The sequence below is a fragment of the Falco biarmicus genome, chromosome 14 (assembly GCF_023638135.1).
Source record: "Falco biarmicus isolate bFalBia1 chromosome 14, bFalBia1.pri, whole genome shotgun sequence".
In the NCBI taxonomy this organism is placed as follows: Eukaryota; Metazoa; Chordata; class Aves; order Falconiformes; family Falconidae; genus Falco; species Falco biarmicus.
This window is the reverse complement of record NC_079301.1, coordinates 7,949,974-7,961,741: the sequence shown is the minus strand read 5'-3', so window position 1 is coordinate 7,961,741 and position 11,768 is coordinate 7,949,974. Positions and strand designations below refer to the sequence as shown.

General features: G+C 42.9%; 1 protein-coding gene across 4 annotated transcripts in view; it reads right to left on the bottom strand.

The window, feature by feature from the left end:
- Nucleotides 1-319: 319 nt before the first annotated feature.
- Nucleotides 320-11,768, bottom strand: part of FGF13 (fibroblast growth factor 13) — a 259,815-nt gene continuing 248,366 nt past the window's right edge. For all 4 annotated transcript variants that reach the window (XM_056360076.1, XM_056360078.1, XM_056360079.1 and 1 more), the window contains 2 exons: nt 2,142-2,340; nt 320-900 (listed from right to left, as the gene is read on the bottom strand). In XM_056360076.1, coding sequence (XP_056216051.1) covers nt 764-900; nt 2,142-2,340 — 336 coding nt within the window. In that variant the 3' untranslated portion in view covers nt 320-763. The remainder of the gene's footprint in view (nt 901-2,141; nt 2,341-11,768) is intronic.

Sequence of the window (11,768 nt, the reverse complement as noted above, 5' to 3'; positions counted from 1 at the left end):
ATTTGGGATAACAAAACAACTCAATTCCTACAGACTGGGGTTAGCACAAGAACTTTACCAGAAACTACAAATCTATAAAAATTTATATTTCATTGTGTTTAAAACCACAAGAACACTGTTTGCTTGAGCCTGAGACACCAACTCTCAGTTCCAACCCTGAATTTTTAATTATTTTTAAAGACATAGCTTTAAAGACCCATTGGAGTTCAGAAATCAAAAAGTTGCACTATTCCAAATTAAAGGATACATTTTTTATCAAGCCTTAGATATAAAACGGTAAGCCAAGGAAACAACAGAGTTTACATTTTTGTTTTTTTGTTTGCCCCTATAAAACATACAAGCATTAAAATTTCCTTTGAAGAGCAAAAGTGGTCTTTTTCTGAGTTGGAAAGCAAATTCTTATCAGCAGTGAATGCTGTGAAATGTTTTTGTTTTGTATTCCACAAAGCATAGGAGAGAGAGAGAAAGAGAGAGAGAAAAAGAGAGAGAGAGAAAGAGCTGGACATTTCTTCTCCAAGATTTATTCCGCAGTTATGTTTGCTGGCTATCCAACTGCCTTGTGATATGCACAAGCATATTCTACATTATTGGGGTATATCCTTTGACAACCAGTAGATCTAATGGCTGATAAACAAGTGACCTATGCAAGTTCGGTGGCTTGTCCTGGGCAATTGAACATTTGGATGAAAGACTGCTAGTAAGAATTCAACTGCATCCAGAGGTAAGGTTCTGTTTAGAGAGCACTTGGCTTGCCTGAACCTGGCTACGTTGACTCATTTTGGCTCATGGATTTACCCCCATTTAGCACTCCTGAAACACTTCTGCTCTTTGTTGGGGTCCCACTTCCAGATCTTGAGAACTCTGTGAGATCGTGGAGAGAAGGCTCTTTGTACATGGCCACTGCAAAGCAAAAGAGAGGCAGCATGTCAGCACGCGTTATGGGCGGCTCAGCCTGCTGGTGCAAAGCCCGGCTGTGAAACGCTGGGATTTTTCATTCAGCAATGTGCAATGTAAGGAGGGAACGGAAGAAACATGGCAAGGAGACCTCTTCCATTTTAAACACCCCTAAGAACCTCTGAGGTCGTCTTCAAATGAATGACATTTTAGAGAAGGGAAAAACCACAGCTCCCTCCCTCTCCCAGTTAGGTCACCCACCTACCCACTACACTTACAAGAGAGACCTGAGATGACATAAATCATCATTTCCTTATTAATGGTGAAGTAGCACTGCTGACAGCTGTGATTTGACCTGTTACTTGTATACGTAGCCTAAGCAGGTAGGTGTGAAAATTGATGTTCAGCCTTCTGTTTCCTTTGTTTTCACACACATTAGAAGTAAGGAGCACCTCGACATTAGGTGCCAAACACCTAGTCCTAAATGTAGACTGACAGCATCCACCCAGGGCTATGCACCTTTGAAATACTCCCTCTGATTTAAAAATGACACTTCCTTAAAAAGCTACCTAAGAACATAACCCAGAAGTAGAAGGCTTCATTCCTCTTAAGGAAGGAGCATATGGAAGCTAGCTCTTCTGGAGAAAAGGAGCACCTCCACACATTGACTGAGATCTCCCTCTTTGCACTGACCAAACTGGGAGCCAAGTCTCACCACAGTCCCAATTCACATCCTTCAGTTAACTAGGATGACTGTAAATTCTGGCTTTTAATAGACATCACTATATATATGCCACATACATTATTACCTTTAACATCATATGCTGATGCCAATATTAATTGCAGTTTAATAAGCATCATGCTTAAATAAGATAAGAGGCAAAAACAGGCAAACAAACACCCTGTAACATAAAGCACAGGCTGACAAGCTACACAGCAAGTTGCTGATGGCCTGTGAGCAGATGTTTGAGCCATTCCAGGCAGAGCCTTCATTACCTGTAATGGAGACAGTATGGATTTCGGGCACAAAGAAACTAACACGTGTATTTGGTTAGATTAGAGAAATGCAGAGGTAATGTAGAGAAACCTATAAAAAGCAGCTCTGGTTAGGTTAGCAGCGTGTTACAGAACATTATACTCCTGTTATACAAGTAGCTGAAGCCTTCAAATATGTATGCACAGCAATTAAACATCTCTGACACACGATAATGTCAGTTCAGAGAGAGTGAGCAAACCCAAGCAATTACCTTTTAATGGTTTTGGAAGAAAGTGTGCTGCAGGTTTATTTTTCTTCACATGGTTTCCTTTCATTATTTCTCCTTCTTTGTTAAGACCCAAATACCAACCCCGGCCAGACTGTTGCTGTCTGTAGATCATTGAAGAATACGTCACATAGTAGTTTTCAAATACTGATTCTTTGAATTTGCATTCAGGTGTAAAATGTTCCTGTAAGACAGTAAGAGATTAATATGTGCAGTGCTGAATCTCACATCAGTTAACGAAAAAGTATCCAATATTCATTGCTTTCCCAACAGTATGGAGGACATACCTCTCATCCTCCACTATCCAATTATGAAACACAGGCCCTAAAAGTATTAACAAAAGAGTAACACAATTTGAAACCCACAAAATGGAGCTGTGAGCAGCTCGAAGTAGCATAATAAAACCTTTTCAAACAACGAGTAAAAAGTCTGAATGAGGAACTACTGATTGATGCAACTAACGGACATCAGGCAGACACAGCCCTGATGTCAGCCCCAACAGACCAGCCGTGGTCCAGCCCCACAGGAGAAGCGAGGCCACGTAATGCCTTTGTGCACTGACTGCTGGCCTTAACTGATTATGAGGAAAGTGCAATAAAAATTCCAAGCCGAGACACCATGAGTAAATGGTTGTCTCTTACTAACCCGGCAATATTAAGTTGGCTTGTAGCAGCTGCCTCTTTGGTCTGTCCTATGCTCTTTCTCTGCCCAGGGTATCGTCCACTGAAAGCCCAGCTGTCAGAGCCCCTGCAGACACCAGCCTCTGCTCTGGGACTGCACCACAGCTGACAGCCTGTAGGATCAAGCCTTAGTCCTCATGTTGAACTGCACTGCTGCTTTTGGGGAGATGGTACCGAGCTAATAGTTAAAATGCCATAAACCAAGAGAGCGCCTTTTTCTTCCTGGCAGTGGTGTGGCTGGCTTTCCCTGTGCAAGGGTCTTGACTGAATCAGTGCTTTTTGGCACTATTGCCCAGATTCACAAAAGGATACAGGCTTGAAACATGCGTCTTAGAGGGATCTAAGACCAAAACACCAGTCCTGACAGCACCACTCAGCTGCTTCAGGGTTTTTTAACATTACAAGTTCTGCCAACATCTCACCTATGGACCCCTAAAAGTCCATAAAATATGAAAAAGGAAGGGCTTGGTCTGGTGGAGTGAATGTTAATATCACAACCCTGCTTGTCGTTGCACCGTGCAGCAGCTGGCTGTTTGCTGGTCTTTCTTGTGAAGGCAGCCGGCTTCAGTGGAGCTGCCCCGGTGCCTGAAGTGTCCCACAGAAAGGAGGGAAAACTCTGCTTGCATAATGACTGCAATTTTACTTTTAAAAAATCAAAGGAAATTTAGTGTCTCAGGAACTTAATATGTTCTTATCTAGTTTCTCAAATATTCTTGTGTAAGAAAAAGACGGTATTTAAATAAAAAACCCCACTGCGCATTTTCTGCACATTTTTTGCTATTTTTTTCTTCTCAGTGGAGAAAGAAAAACGTTCCCATTCTCTGACTGGTGTTTGCTTCAACAAAGAATGTGAAGTAAGCAATTTTCTTCTTTTCTTCTTCAAGTTAATTGGCTGTTATTTAGTTAATTGGCAATCGGTTTCAATTGCTGTCAAATGGGGACAGTCACCGCAGTTTTGCAAGATTTCTAAATAAAAGCCTTCCATCACTGTTCCCTGCCCAGCACTAGCCACATTAACAAAGACCATTGCAAGTATATCGTCCAATTAGCAGCAAAATGGAAAACTACAGTGCTCCCACTGGAAGATTATGGTTTATGTACAGTAATTTGGAGCTGTTTTGGGTACAAAAGGTCTGCTCGTACACAGCGGCAGAGGGTCAGCCTGCAAACAGAACCACCACATTTACTCTGCCTCTCTTAGGAAGCAAGTTAACCTCGGTATGAGCAGCAGGAGCCAACAGGGTCCCGTGGAACAGAGGGACAGAAACAGCAGGGAGACAGAAAGACAGACACTAAAAACCTCATTCGTCCTTGATTTTTCCCTTGGCTGTGAGGCTTCTGATAACAAGCTGTGGTGGAAGCACTGTGCTGCTGTAAGCGAGTTTGCAGTTGAGCCCACCGGCCTGATGGTGCACACCAGCCTGACAGCACCCCCCCCCATCAGCATCACAGACAGTAACCCCCTCCCTGGAGCATCCTGCAATTCAGCAACAACCACCACGGCAGATATTTCTCACAACAAACAGTGGGGCATGGAAACAAAGACACCTCTATAATGCGGTCAGTTACCATGACAAGTTCCCTCCCAAATTTTCTGGCCCTAAAGCAGACCACCCCATTCACCTGAGTGGCTTGGCACAGAATCGTACCCCTTCGCCTTGACTGACATCTGCTTAATTCCTCGGCTACGGCTGCCGCTTCAGAAATATGTGGCACAGTGGGAAAGGCATCCTCCTTGTCAAATAAAAGTAGATCTCACATGAGCTGTTTGCAGAAGCTGAAGTGCTCTGCTTGCTCCTGAACACTAAGCAGCTGCTTACCTTTTGCAAGAGTTTCTTCCCACCCATCCACTTGCCTTTAAATTAATCCAACATGTGTCTTTCCTACTCATTAAAAAACAGAGCCAGGGAGAAGAGCTGCAGAGGGAAGCTCTGAACGAGGAATGCTAGCAAATGTACTCCTGATTTGGGAGCATTACAATTAAAAAGTATTTTTCTGAGCTTGGCAAGTCTATGTGCCAACCCAACTGGGTACGGACAGGGCTTCTATCAGCATATCAGTTCAAAATACAGCGCAGAGCAGCCGGTGCAAACTGGCCATTATGTTGTCTTTGCTGGTAAATTCTTTAATAATGTACCGAGGAAGGGTATGTTAAAGTTGGGAGAGGGCTGAGTGCCCCAATTAAAACTGATCTGTTCCAGCTCATACAGTCAAAGCTATTAATATTTATAAATATAAGTAAGTGTTGAATTGTAAAGCCAGTTTTCTTCCTGTCTCTCAGCTACCCTCTTTGTCCATCTTTGCAGTGAAAATAATTCAAATGAGTTCCGAGAAGTCCAATGTTATGAATATATTGTTACACAAAAAAGATGAAAAATAGGTATTTGTGTGAAACAGTATTTCAATCTCCGCTTGCCTCAGAAGTCAGGGATGATGGCACCTACATGACAGTGAACTGCACTCACCCAAGCCCCTCACACATGCACCCTAACAATGAATGAATGAAAGAATGAATGAATGAATAAATAAAAGTTAAAAGAAAGTGCTGGATTCCCTCTAGTCATGACTCAGCCATGCTTAAGTAAGCAAGAAGATGAACTGTCAGGAGCTGCTTCTTGGTTTTGAGCTGATCAGCTGAACTACTGAAATGTTCCTTCGTGAATAGATCAGCAGCTGCATTAAATATGTGAAAAATAATTTAAAAAGTATAATTTGTTGTACGATTATATGGTAAAAAGGTCTCGTAGCATACGCTTAGAATGACTCTATTTCCAGGCAGCTGAATAGATTAAATCTAAAATAATCTAGACTCTTCCACAGAAATACCATATTACAGGTATGCCAAAGCTGAAAGCTAAAATACTGTAAAAGTGAAGCTGGAATTCTTCCTGCTTCAATTGTGCAACAGCTGTGTTTCATGCCAAAGATCATCATGATCACCACATTCACCTACCTTGCAGGACTGAATATTAATTATTCTGGGCCCCAAGTGACTGTGATGCAGGAATTCAGACTCCCCATGGACAGAAAATGGGAAATCTGCTTTTAAGAAAGGTATTAGTGTCTTAAATTTCTGGCATATTATAGAAGCCTCTTCTTAGGATGGCTGTAGGCACAGTGCACATTAGGAGGGCAAAGATGTTTGCTATTTATTGCATATTGTATTTGCATCGTGGAAACCATCAGCAAGAGACATTGCCAAATACTTTACAGAATAGTAAGTTTAAGTCATTAGGTCAATACTGAGTTTGTTAAATGTCTGTATAGCACCATAGGTTGAAGATGCTGCAGCTACCCTACAGCAGCTGATGAGAACAATCAGGAATTTAACTTGGATGGATTTAGTGCTAGGAGTATGAATAAACAACAACAACAAAAAAGAAAAATTAACTTTGAGAACTATTGGGGAAAAGTATTGGGTACTTGTGAAACTTGCAAAATGTTGATACTTATTGAGCATATAATTATGTTCCATGTGATCAATGACTATGTCTGCATATGGGATTTATTCTTTATTTTCTCTACTTAATGAAAATTGGATTTTTTTCCCCTCCATATCCTGATTTCTTTCAGGACTATAACATAGCCCAGGATTCCATTCTATAGTCATGAATTTTTGAAGGAGCCTCTTTAGAGCTCCAGAGTAGTGATTTTCTGCACCACTGAGCCTGCCTTTTTTTATTAAGAGAGATTGATTTTCTCCATCTCGGCATGTGAAGTTCCAGGGTGTATCCTCTGGATCATCACCCTGTAACGTGCAGTGATATCAACAGCACAAGATGGGAATACCTCAAGTCTAACATTATCAGAAATAACAGCTTTTAGATCACCAGTGTGAGAAGACTCTCTGAAGAAACCGGTATTTTGGGAAGCCACCAAAACCTGTTTGCTATAGCAATGGAAACTTACAGTTACCTTGAAGCAATTTATGTTCTGGATCAGATGTATTACAGTTCCCACAGATAGGTTCCAATCCCACGATATTGTCCATTTTGCTTAAATTTACCTATTTTGAGGAATCCTAGAGACGTCAGTGGGAGCAACTCACAGTACATGAATATGTACAGGTCTTGGTAGGACGGTAATCTGGAAGACTGACCATGTAATCATGATTCTATACAACAGTCGTCAGTCACAGCAAAAGACATGCTTGTCAAAATGCTGTGTGGGCTTTTGAAGACAGATGCTGCATCAACGCAGCGAGAAGCTTCATTTCTGGCTATGCCTCTTCCAGGTGAGCTCTCGCAAAGACATCATAGGTAGCCCAAAGCCCTCAGAAGGTGCTATAAAGCTGAACTAACTGCTGCTAGAACAAAACCCCTACTGCTGAACCCAAATTTTGGAAGGCTGCAATTCCTGAAGGCATGTGTACCATCCACGTGACCACGCAAAGAAGAAAATTAAGTGAAAAATTATATAGAAGTGGTATGCTGAATTTTTTCAGCAGGAAATCTACTTACTGGCAGGAGTGATAGGAAGGCACAATTTTCCTGGAAGGTGATCCCAAACAGCTCCATAGCATGCAATTGGCTGGGATAATGCAACAAGCAGGGATTTATCAGGTGAAACACAAACTGTCAGTGGTGGGCAAATTTATTTAGGACTGAGCTTCCAGAAAGGGTAAAATGGAGCCCAAGGAAGCAGCTGGTTATCCAGCATCTCCAGAGTAAGATTTCAGGTTGTCACTAGGTATTCTCTGAATCTATGAGAAAATCATTGAAAAGATCCTGTAATTATTCCCTTGACACCCTTCCTTTGCATAGCAAATCAAATGCACAAACTCAGGGAAAAAATGCGCACAGTGAACTGAAGCAGAAAACATATTAATTACAAATACAGAGATTTAGAGCTTTAAGTTCTGTTCATTACTCTTTTTCTAGCCTTACGAGTGACTCAGTTGTGAAAATGTGTCCAGGTCGTCTTTGCCCAGATTTTTAAGTGGTGTTTAGGCACATCAATAAATACCTATTTAAAGTGTGGTGCGTCACCTCTCAGCGTGCTCTGCCCATGGAGTGGACGTGCTGTGTGACGACCCCAGGGAAAAAGACTCACTAACTGTAAACAGTGCTGAAATTTAATTGAGATAGGAACTATGCATGATCATATTATTGTTCCCCTGCCTTTTGGTGATGCTTCACTTCTACAACTGTGTTGATTAACCAAAGTGCTCCTTAACTGGGACAAGAGACCTAACATGATACAGACAGAAAGAAGATGCTCTGCAGTAGAGGAAATTAAACCTGTTAAAGAAAGCCTGTAATGTGCTTTAAAAGTTCTGCAAGATGCCCAGGAGAACACCTCACAGGTGTCAAACACAGGTCCCTTTCCTAATCAGACTCACAACGTTAGGAGATGCAACTTATTTGGTATGAATAAGAAAGACAGAAGATCCACTTTGCCCCCAAATGCTTCTCTTCTGCACCAATGCTTCTGCATCATGTGCACCTCTGATGATCCTGGAAGCATGGTACAGGGAAACCTCTGCAATTACAAGAATGATCAAGTCCTCTATAAATATTTTAATACTTTCTAATGCTTGCACCTAGCCTTTTTTACTTTATGTGGCTTTAGGGCACTACACTTGGCAGTCCTAGTTTAAAATCAGTGAAATTCTAACAAGATAAAAGGAAGAAACTAGGCTTTCAACATTGCCCATCTTGTGAAACTTAGGAAGGTTCATTAAGCAGTAAGTGCCTGTCAGGTTGCCTGAGGGCTCTAAACCAGACTAACAGAGATCAACATATGTGATACAATCCTAGTATTACCTATAAGCCATTTTAAAAATCATATTTATTTTTTATTGTTTCACACATACATAAGTCTTGTTACTGCTTCAAAATCTGTAGAGGAAAGCCTATATGTTAATCTGTAATTAAGCCTCTTTGGAGAGAGGTCTTCTCTACTAGTGTAAGCATGGGTTTAGGGTTTTGAAAAAGAAAGATTAGAACAACTTTCTCAACATCTAGCCAAAGGTTGTATTGCATGATAAAGCCCTAAGATGCATGGACTGCACTCCCAGATTTGGTCAAGGACTGGTTAACACCACTATAGGCTCTGGCTAAGGTAATCTCCAGTTGAAAAATAGGAGATGGAAGTATCCTGCATGTTTTCCCTGTACTTCCACAGTCTGCCAAATATTCTCCTCTAGGTATGTGTCACTGATCTTTGGGTGGTGAGCTTGCAGACGTTGGATCTGATCTGCTACAGCTTCTCATGATCCTCCCTCCCACATGACCGAGTTGAGCAGAGGAACTAAACCTCCCTGGCTGAGCCAAGCACCAAGAGCTACCCTCTGAGCAGGTCAACTGAAAAGCAGGAGCTGCCTCGATACGTAACCTGCACGGACGTTACAGGAAGCAGGCATGTTGGAAAAGACGTGCTCCCTGAATGCATGCTGGGAGAGATCCTGCCTGCTCAGCCTGGATGAGAAACGGAGCCCTCTTCGATCACTGAGGGCAGCTGGAGCCATAAATATCTATACCTAGTGCATAGGTAGCCGTGCATAGTGTATGAATACCCAGAGCCCGGCGGTTCATTTCAGCAGCCTTGGGATCATGCCAACCGGTGAATCCTGCTCCCGTTCAAAGCTACAAGACAACTCCCTTTTCCTCTCAGTAGGCTCATGATTTTCCCCAGAGCAGCCAAACATTTTCATGATTTTCCTAAGCTCATTATCTCTGTTCCCTGTGATAGTGGCTTCCACAGGTGAAGCCAGTGCTGCACAAAACATATTTCAAATGTGTCCGTTGCTTTTTATTGTAAGTAAATTTCTTGTCTTATTTTTTTACAGCTTTCTTCTCTCAGCTTTTAATTTTGGAAAACAGCACATAAAAGTACCCAGCGTGCCCCTTCTGTGCCGCTTACTACCCCACATCTCTCCATCATGTCTCTGCTTACTCATCTCTTGTCTTAACGAAGCGGACCTAATCTTTTTAAATCTCTCCTCATATGAAAGGTTCTCCATGCCTCTAATCATTTTCATTACCCTTCACTGAATCCTTTCAATTCTTTCTTCCCTATCATTTCCAGAACTGAAACACAACATTTAGAAAGACGCTGTACCATTGAGTTGCGTAACAGAGGTAAGATATTTTCAGTCATTTGTGTTATGACAAAGTAAAATGGTCTTTGCTGCTCAGCCTCACTATTGTGCGTTCATACAAAAGTTCTCTATCTTTTAAGTTGTGTCTCTGATAAATACAGTCCAATTTTATGGTATTTCTGACCCTCTGATCAGTCAGCGTACCCAAGCTAAAATATTAAAGGAAGGGAGAAGGACGCAAAAGGCAGATAGTACTGCTTTCTTCCCCAGAACTAGAGCAGAGAGCCCCAAAGATGCTAAGCAACCTATTTTATAACATACCCATTATTACACAGATAACCTGCTAGCCATTGCAATCAGATTTCTAGCAGTTATAATTGACATCAAATCCTGGTATTGTCAAATCTCTCTGACACAGCTGTTGTGCAGAATGTCCTCAGCTTAAGTATGTCACATATTACTTTTTTTAAAAAAATATATCTAAATTGAAAAACTCCTTTTCAAAGTATTGGGGACCATATTCTGCTTTCAGTTACAGACAGCCCTGCATGCCACTGATTCTGATGGCCAAGCCCTGAGCCCACGGCCACTGAATGTGGCCAGTGGTGTGAGATGCTGAAGGACCAAGAGGAGCCTCAGCCTTAGGATGCAACAGCCTTGCTTTGAGTGTACTAGCAGTTTGTTCCTCTGAGCTGCTAATTGCCTTCCAGCTCTCCCTTTGGCTTTGTACGCCACCACCTCAGTGGGACACAGGGACAGAGAACCCATGCACAGCCTGGTATCTTCCACCGAGCAGCAACAAGCTGCAGCAGGAACGCACTGAGGAAATGTCACTACAACAGGCAAACAAGCGTGGCATGAAGAGACGTGGCTTTGCCACAGCCTGGCCACTGCGAGGGGGAGTTGTCTGCCAGCCAGCAACAGCAACGGAGTATGAAAACACAACCCTGTTCCAGTAGCCCCTCTCCACAATTACTCTTGTATTCGTCTACATGATCGCTGCCACTGGGGAAAGCCACACTGCTGGGCTGGGGCTGCAGAGTACAGGGCGGCAGCTGTGGGTTAATTCGCTCCTGGAACAAGATTACTCGGCCAGCTTTGTTAAAACACCTCCTGGGAGCCAAGGGCAAGAAAGGCAGCACAACCTTTCTGCTGCCACATTGACTGCCTTGGCTGGACCAACCCGAGACGCTGCTTGTGGTTACGTGGGGCGAGGGGCTGCAGGTAACCTGGGATGGGGTTCAGCAGCAGCCACACTGGGGCACCCCGGCCTCACCAGAGACAACGGGCAGCGATGCTGCTGCATCACCAAACACTGCCCTGACACTTCTGTGGACGCGGCTCTCCCGGCACTGGGGAGCTCCCCAGACAGGCTCTGCAGAAGTAGCAGGGCTAATTAGAAGTGTGGGATTTAGCACTGTATCCTAGATACAAGACATCGGCCCCGGGGTGAGGACATGGAAGAGATCTTCAGACTGTCACCCATGAATTAATGCAGTTTATCTTAAAGTGCTGAAAAACAGTAATCTAATCAGTGTTTGCAGCAAGCTCTAAATCTGTCTGTTTAATTACAAGCAGGGACACGACCCTTTTAGCAGCAGATGCTCCTAAAATTTTACGGAAAAAAGGAAAGCACGCAAAGGTTTCTCTCTCTGTGGGGAAGGGCAGCTGAATGAACAACGGTCAGAACAAGTGCTACAGTCCTTCCCATGGGAATAGGTGATAACAGGGAATGCCGTTTCTGTGGTAACCTGCAACCTGGCTAAAAGCCTGTCTGTACAACTGCTGTGAGTTACAACGGGTAAATCGATGAGGAAGTGATCTCCTTGTCCTTCGCTGCTTTGGTGAGGTGCCGTCCTATGTTTCTGAGGGCAAACTTGTGGAGGCAGT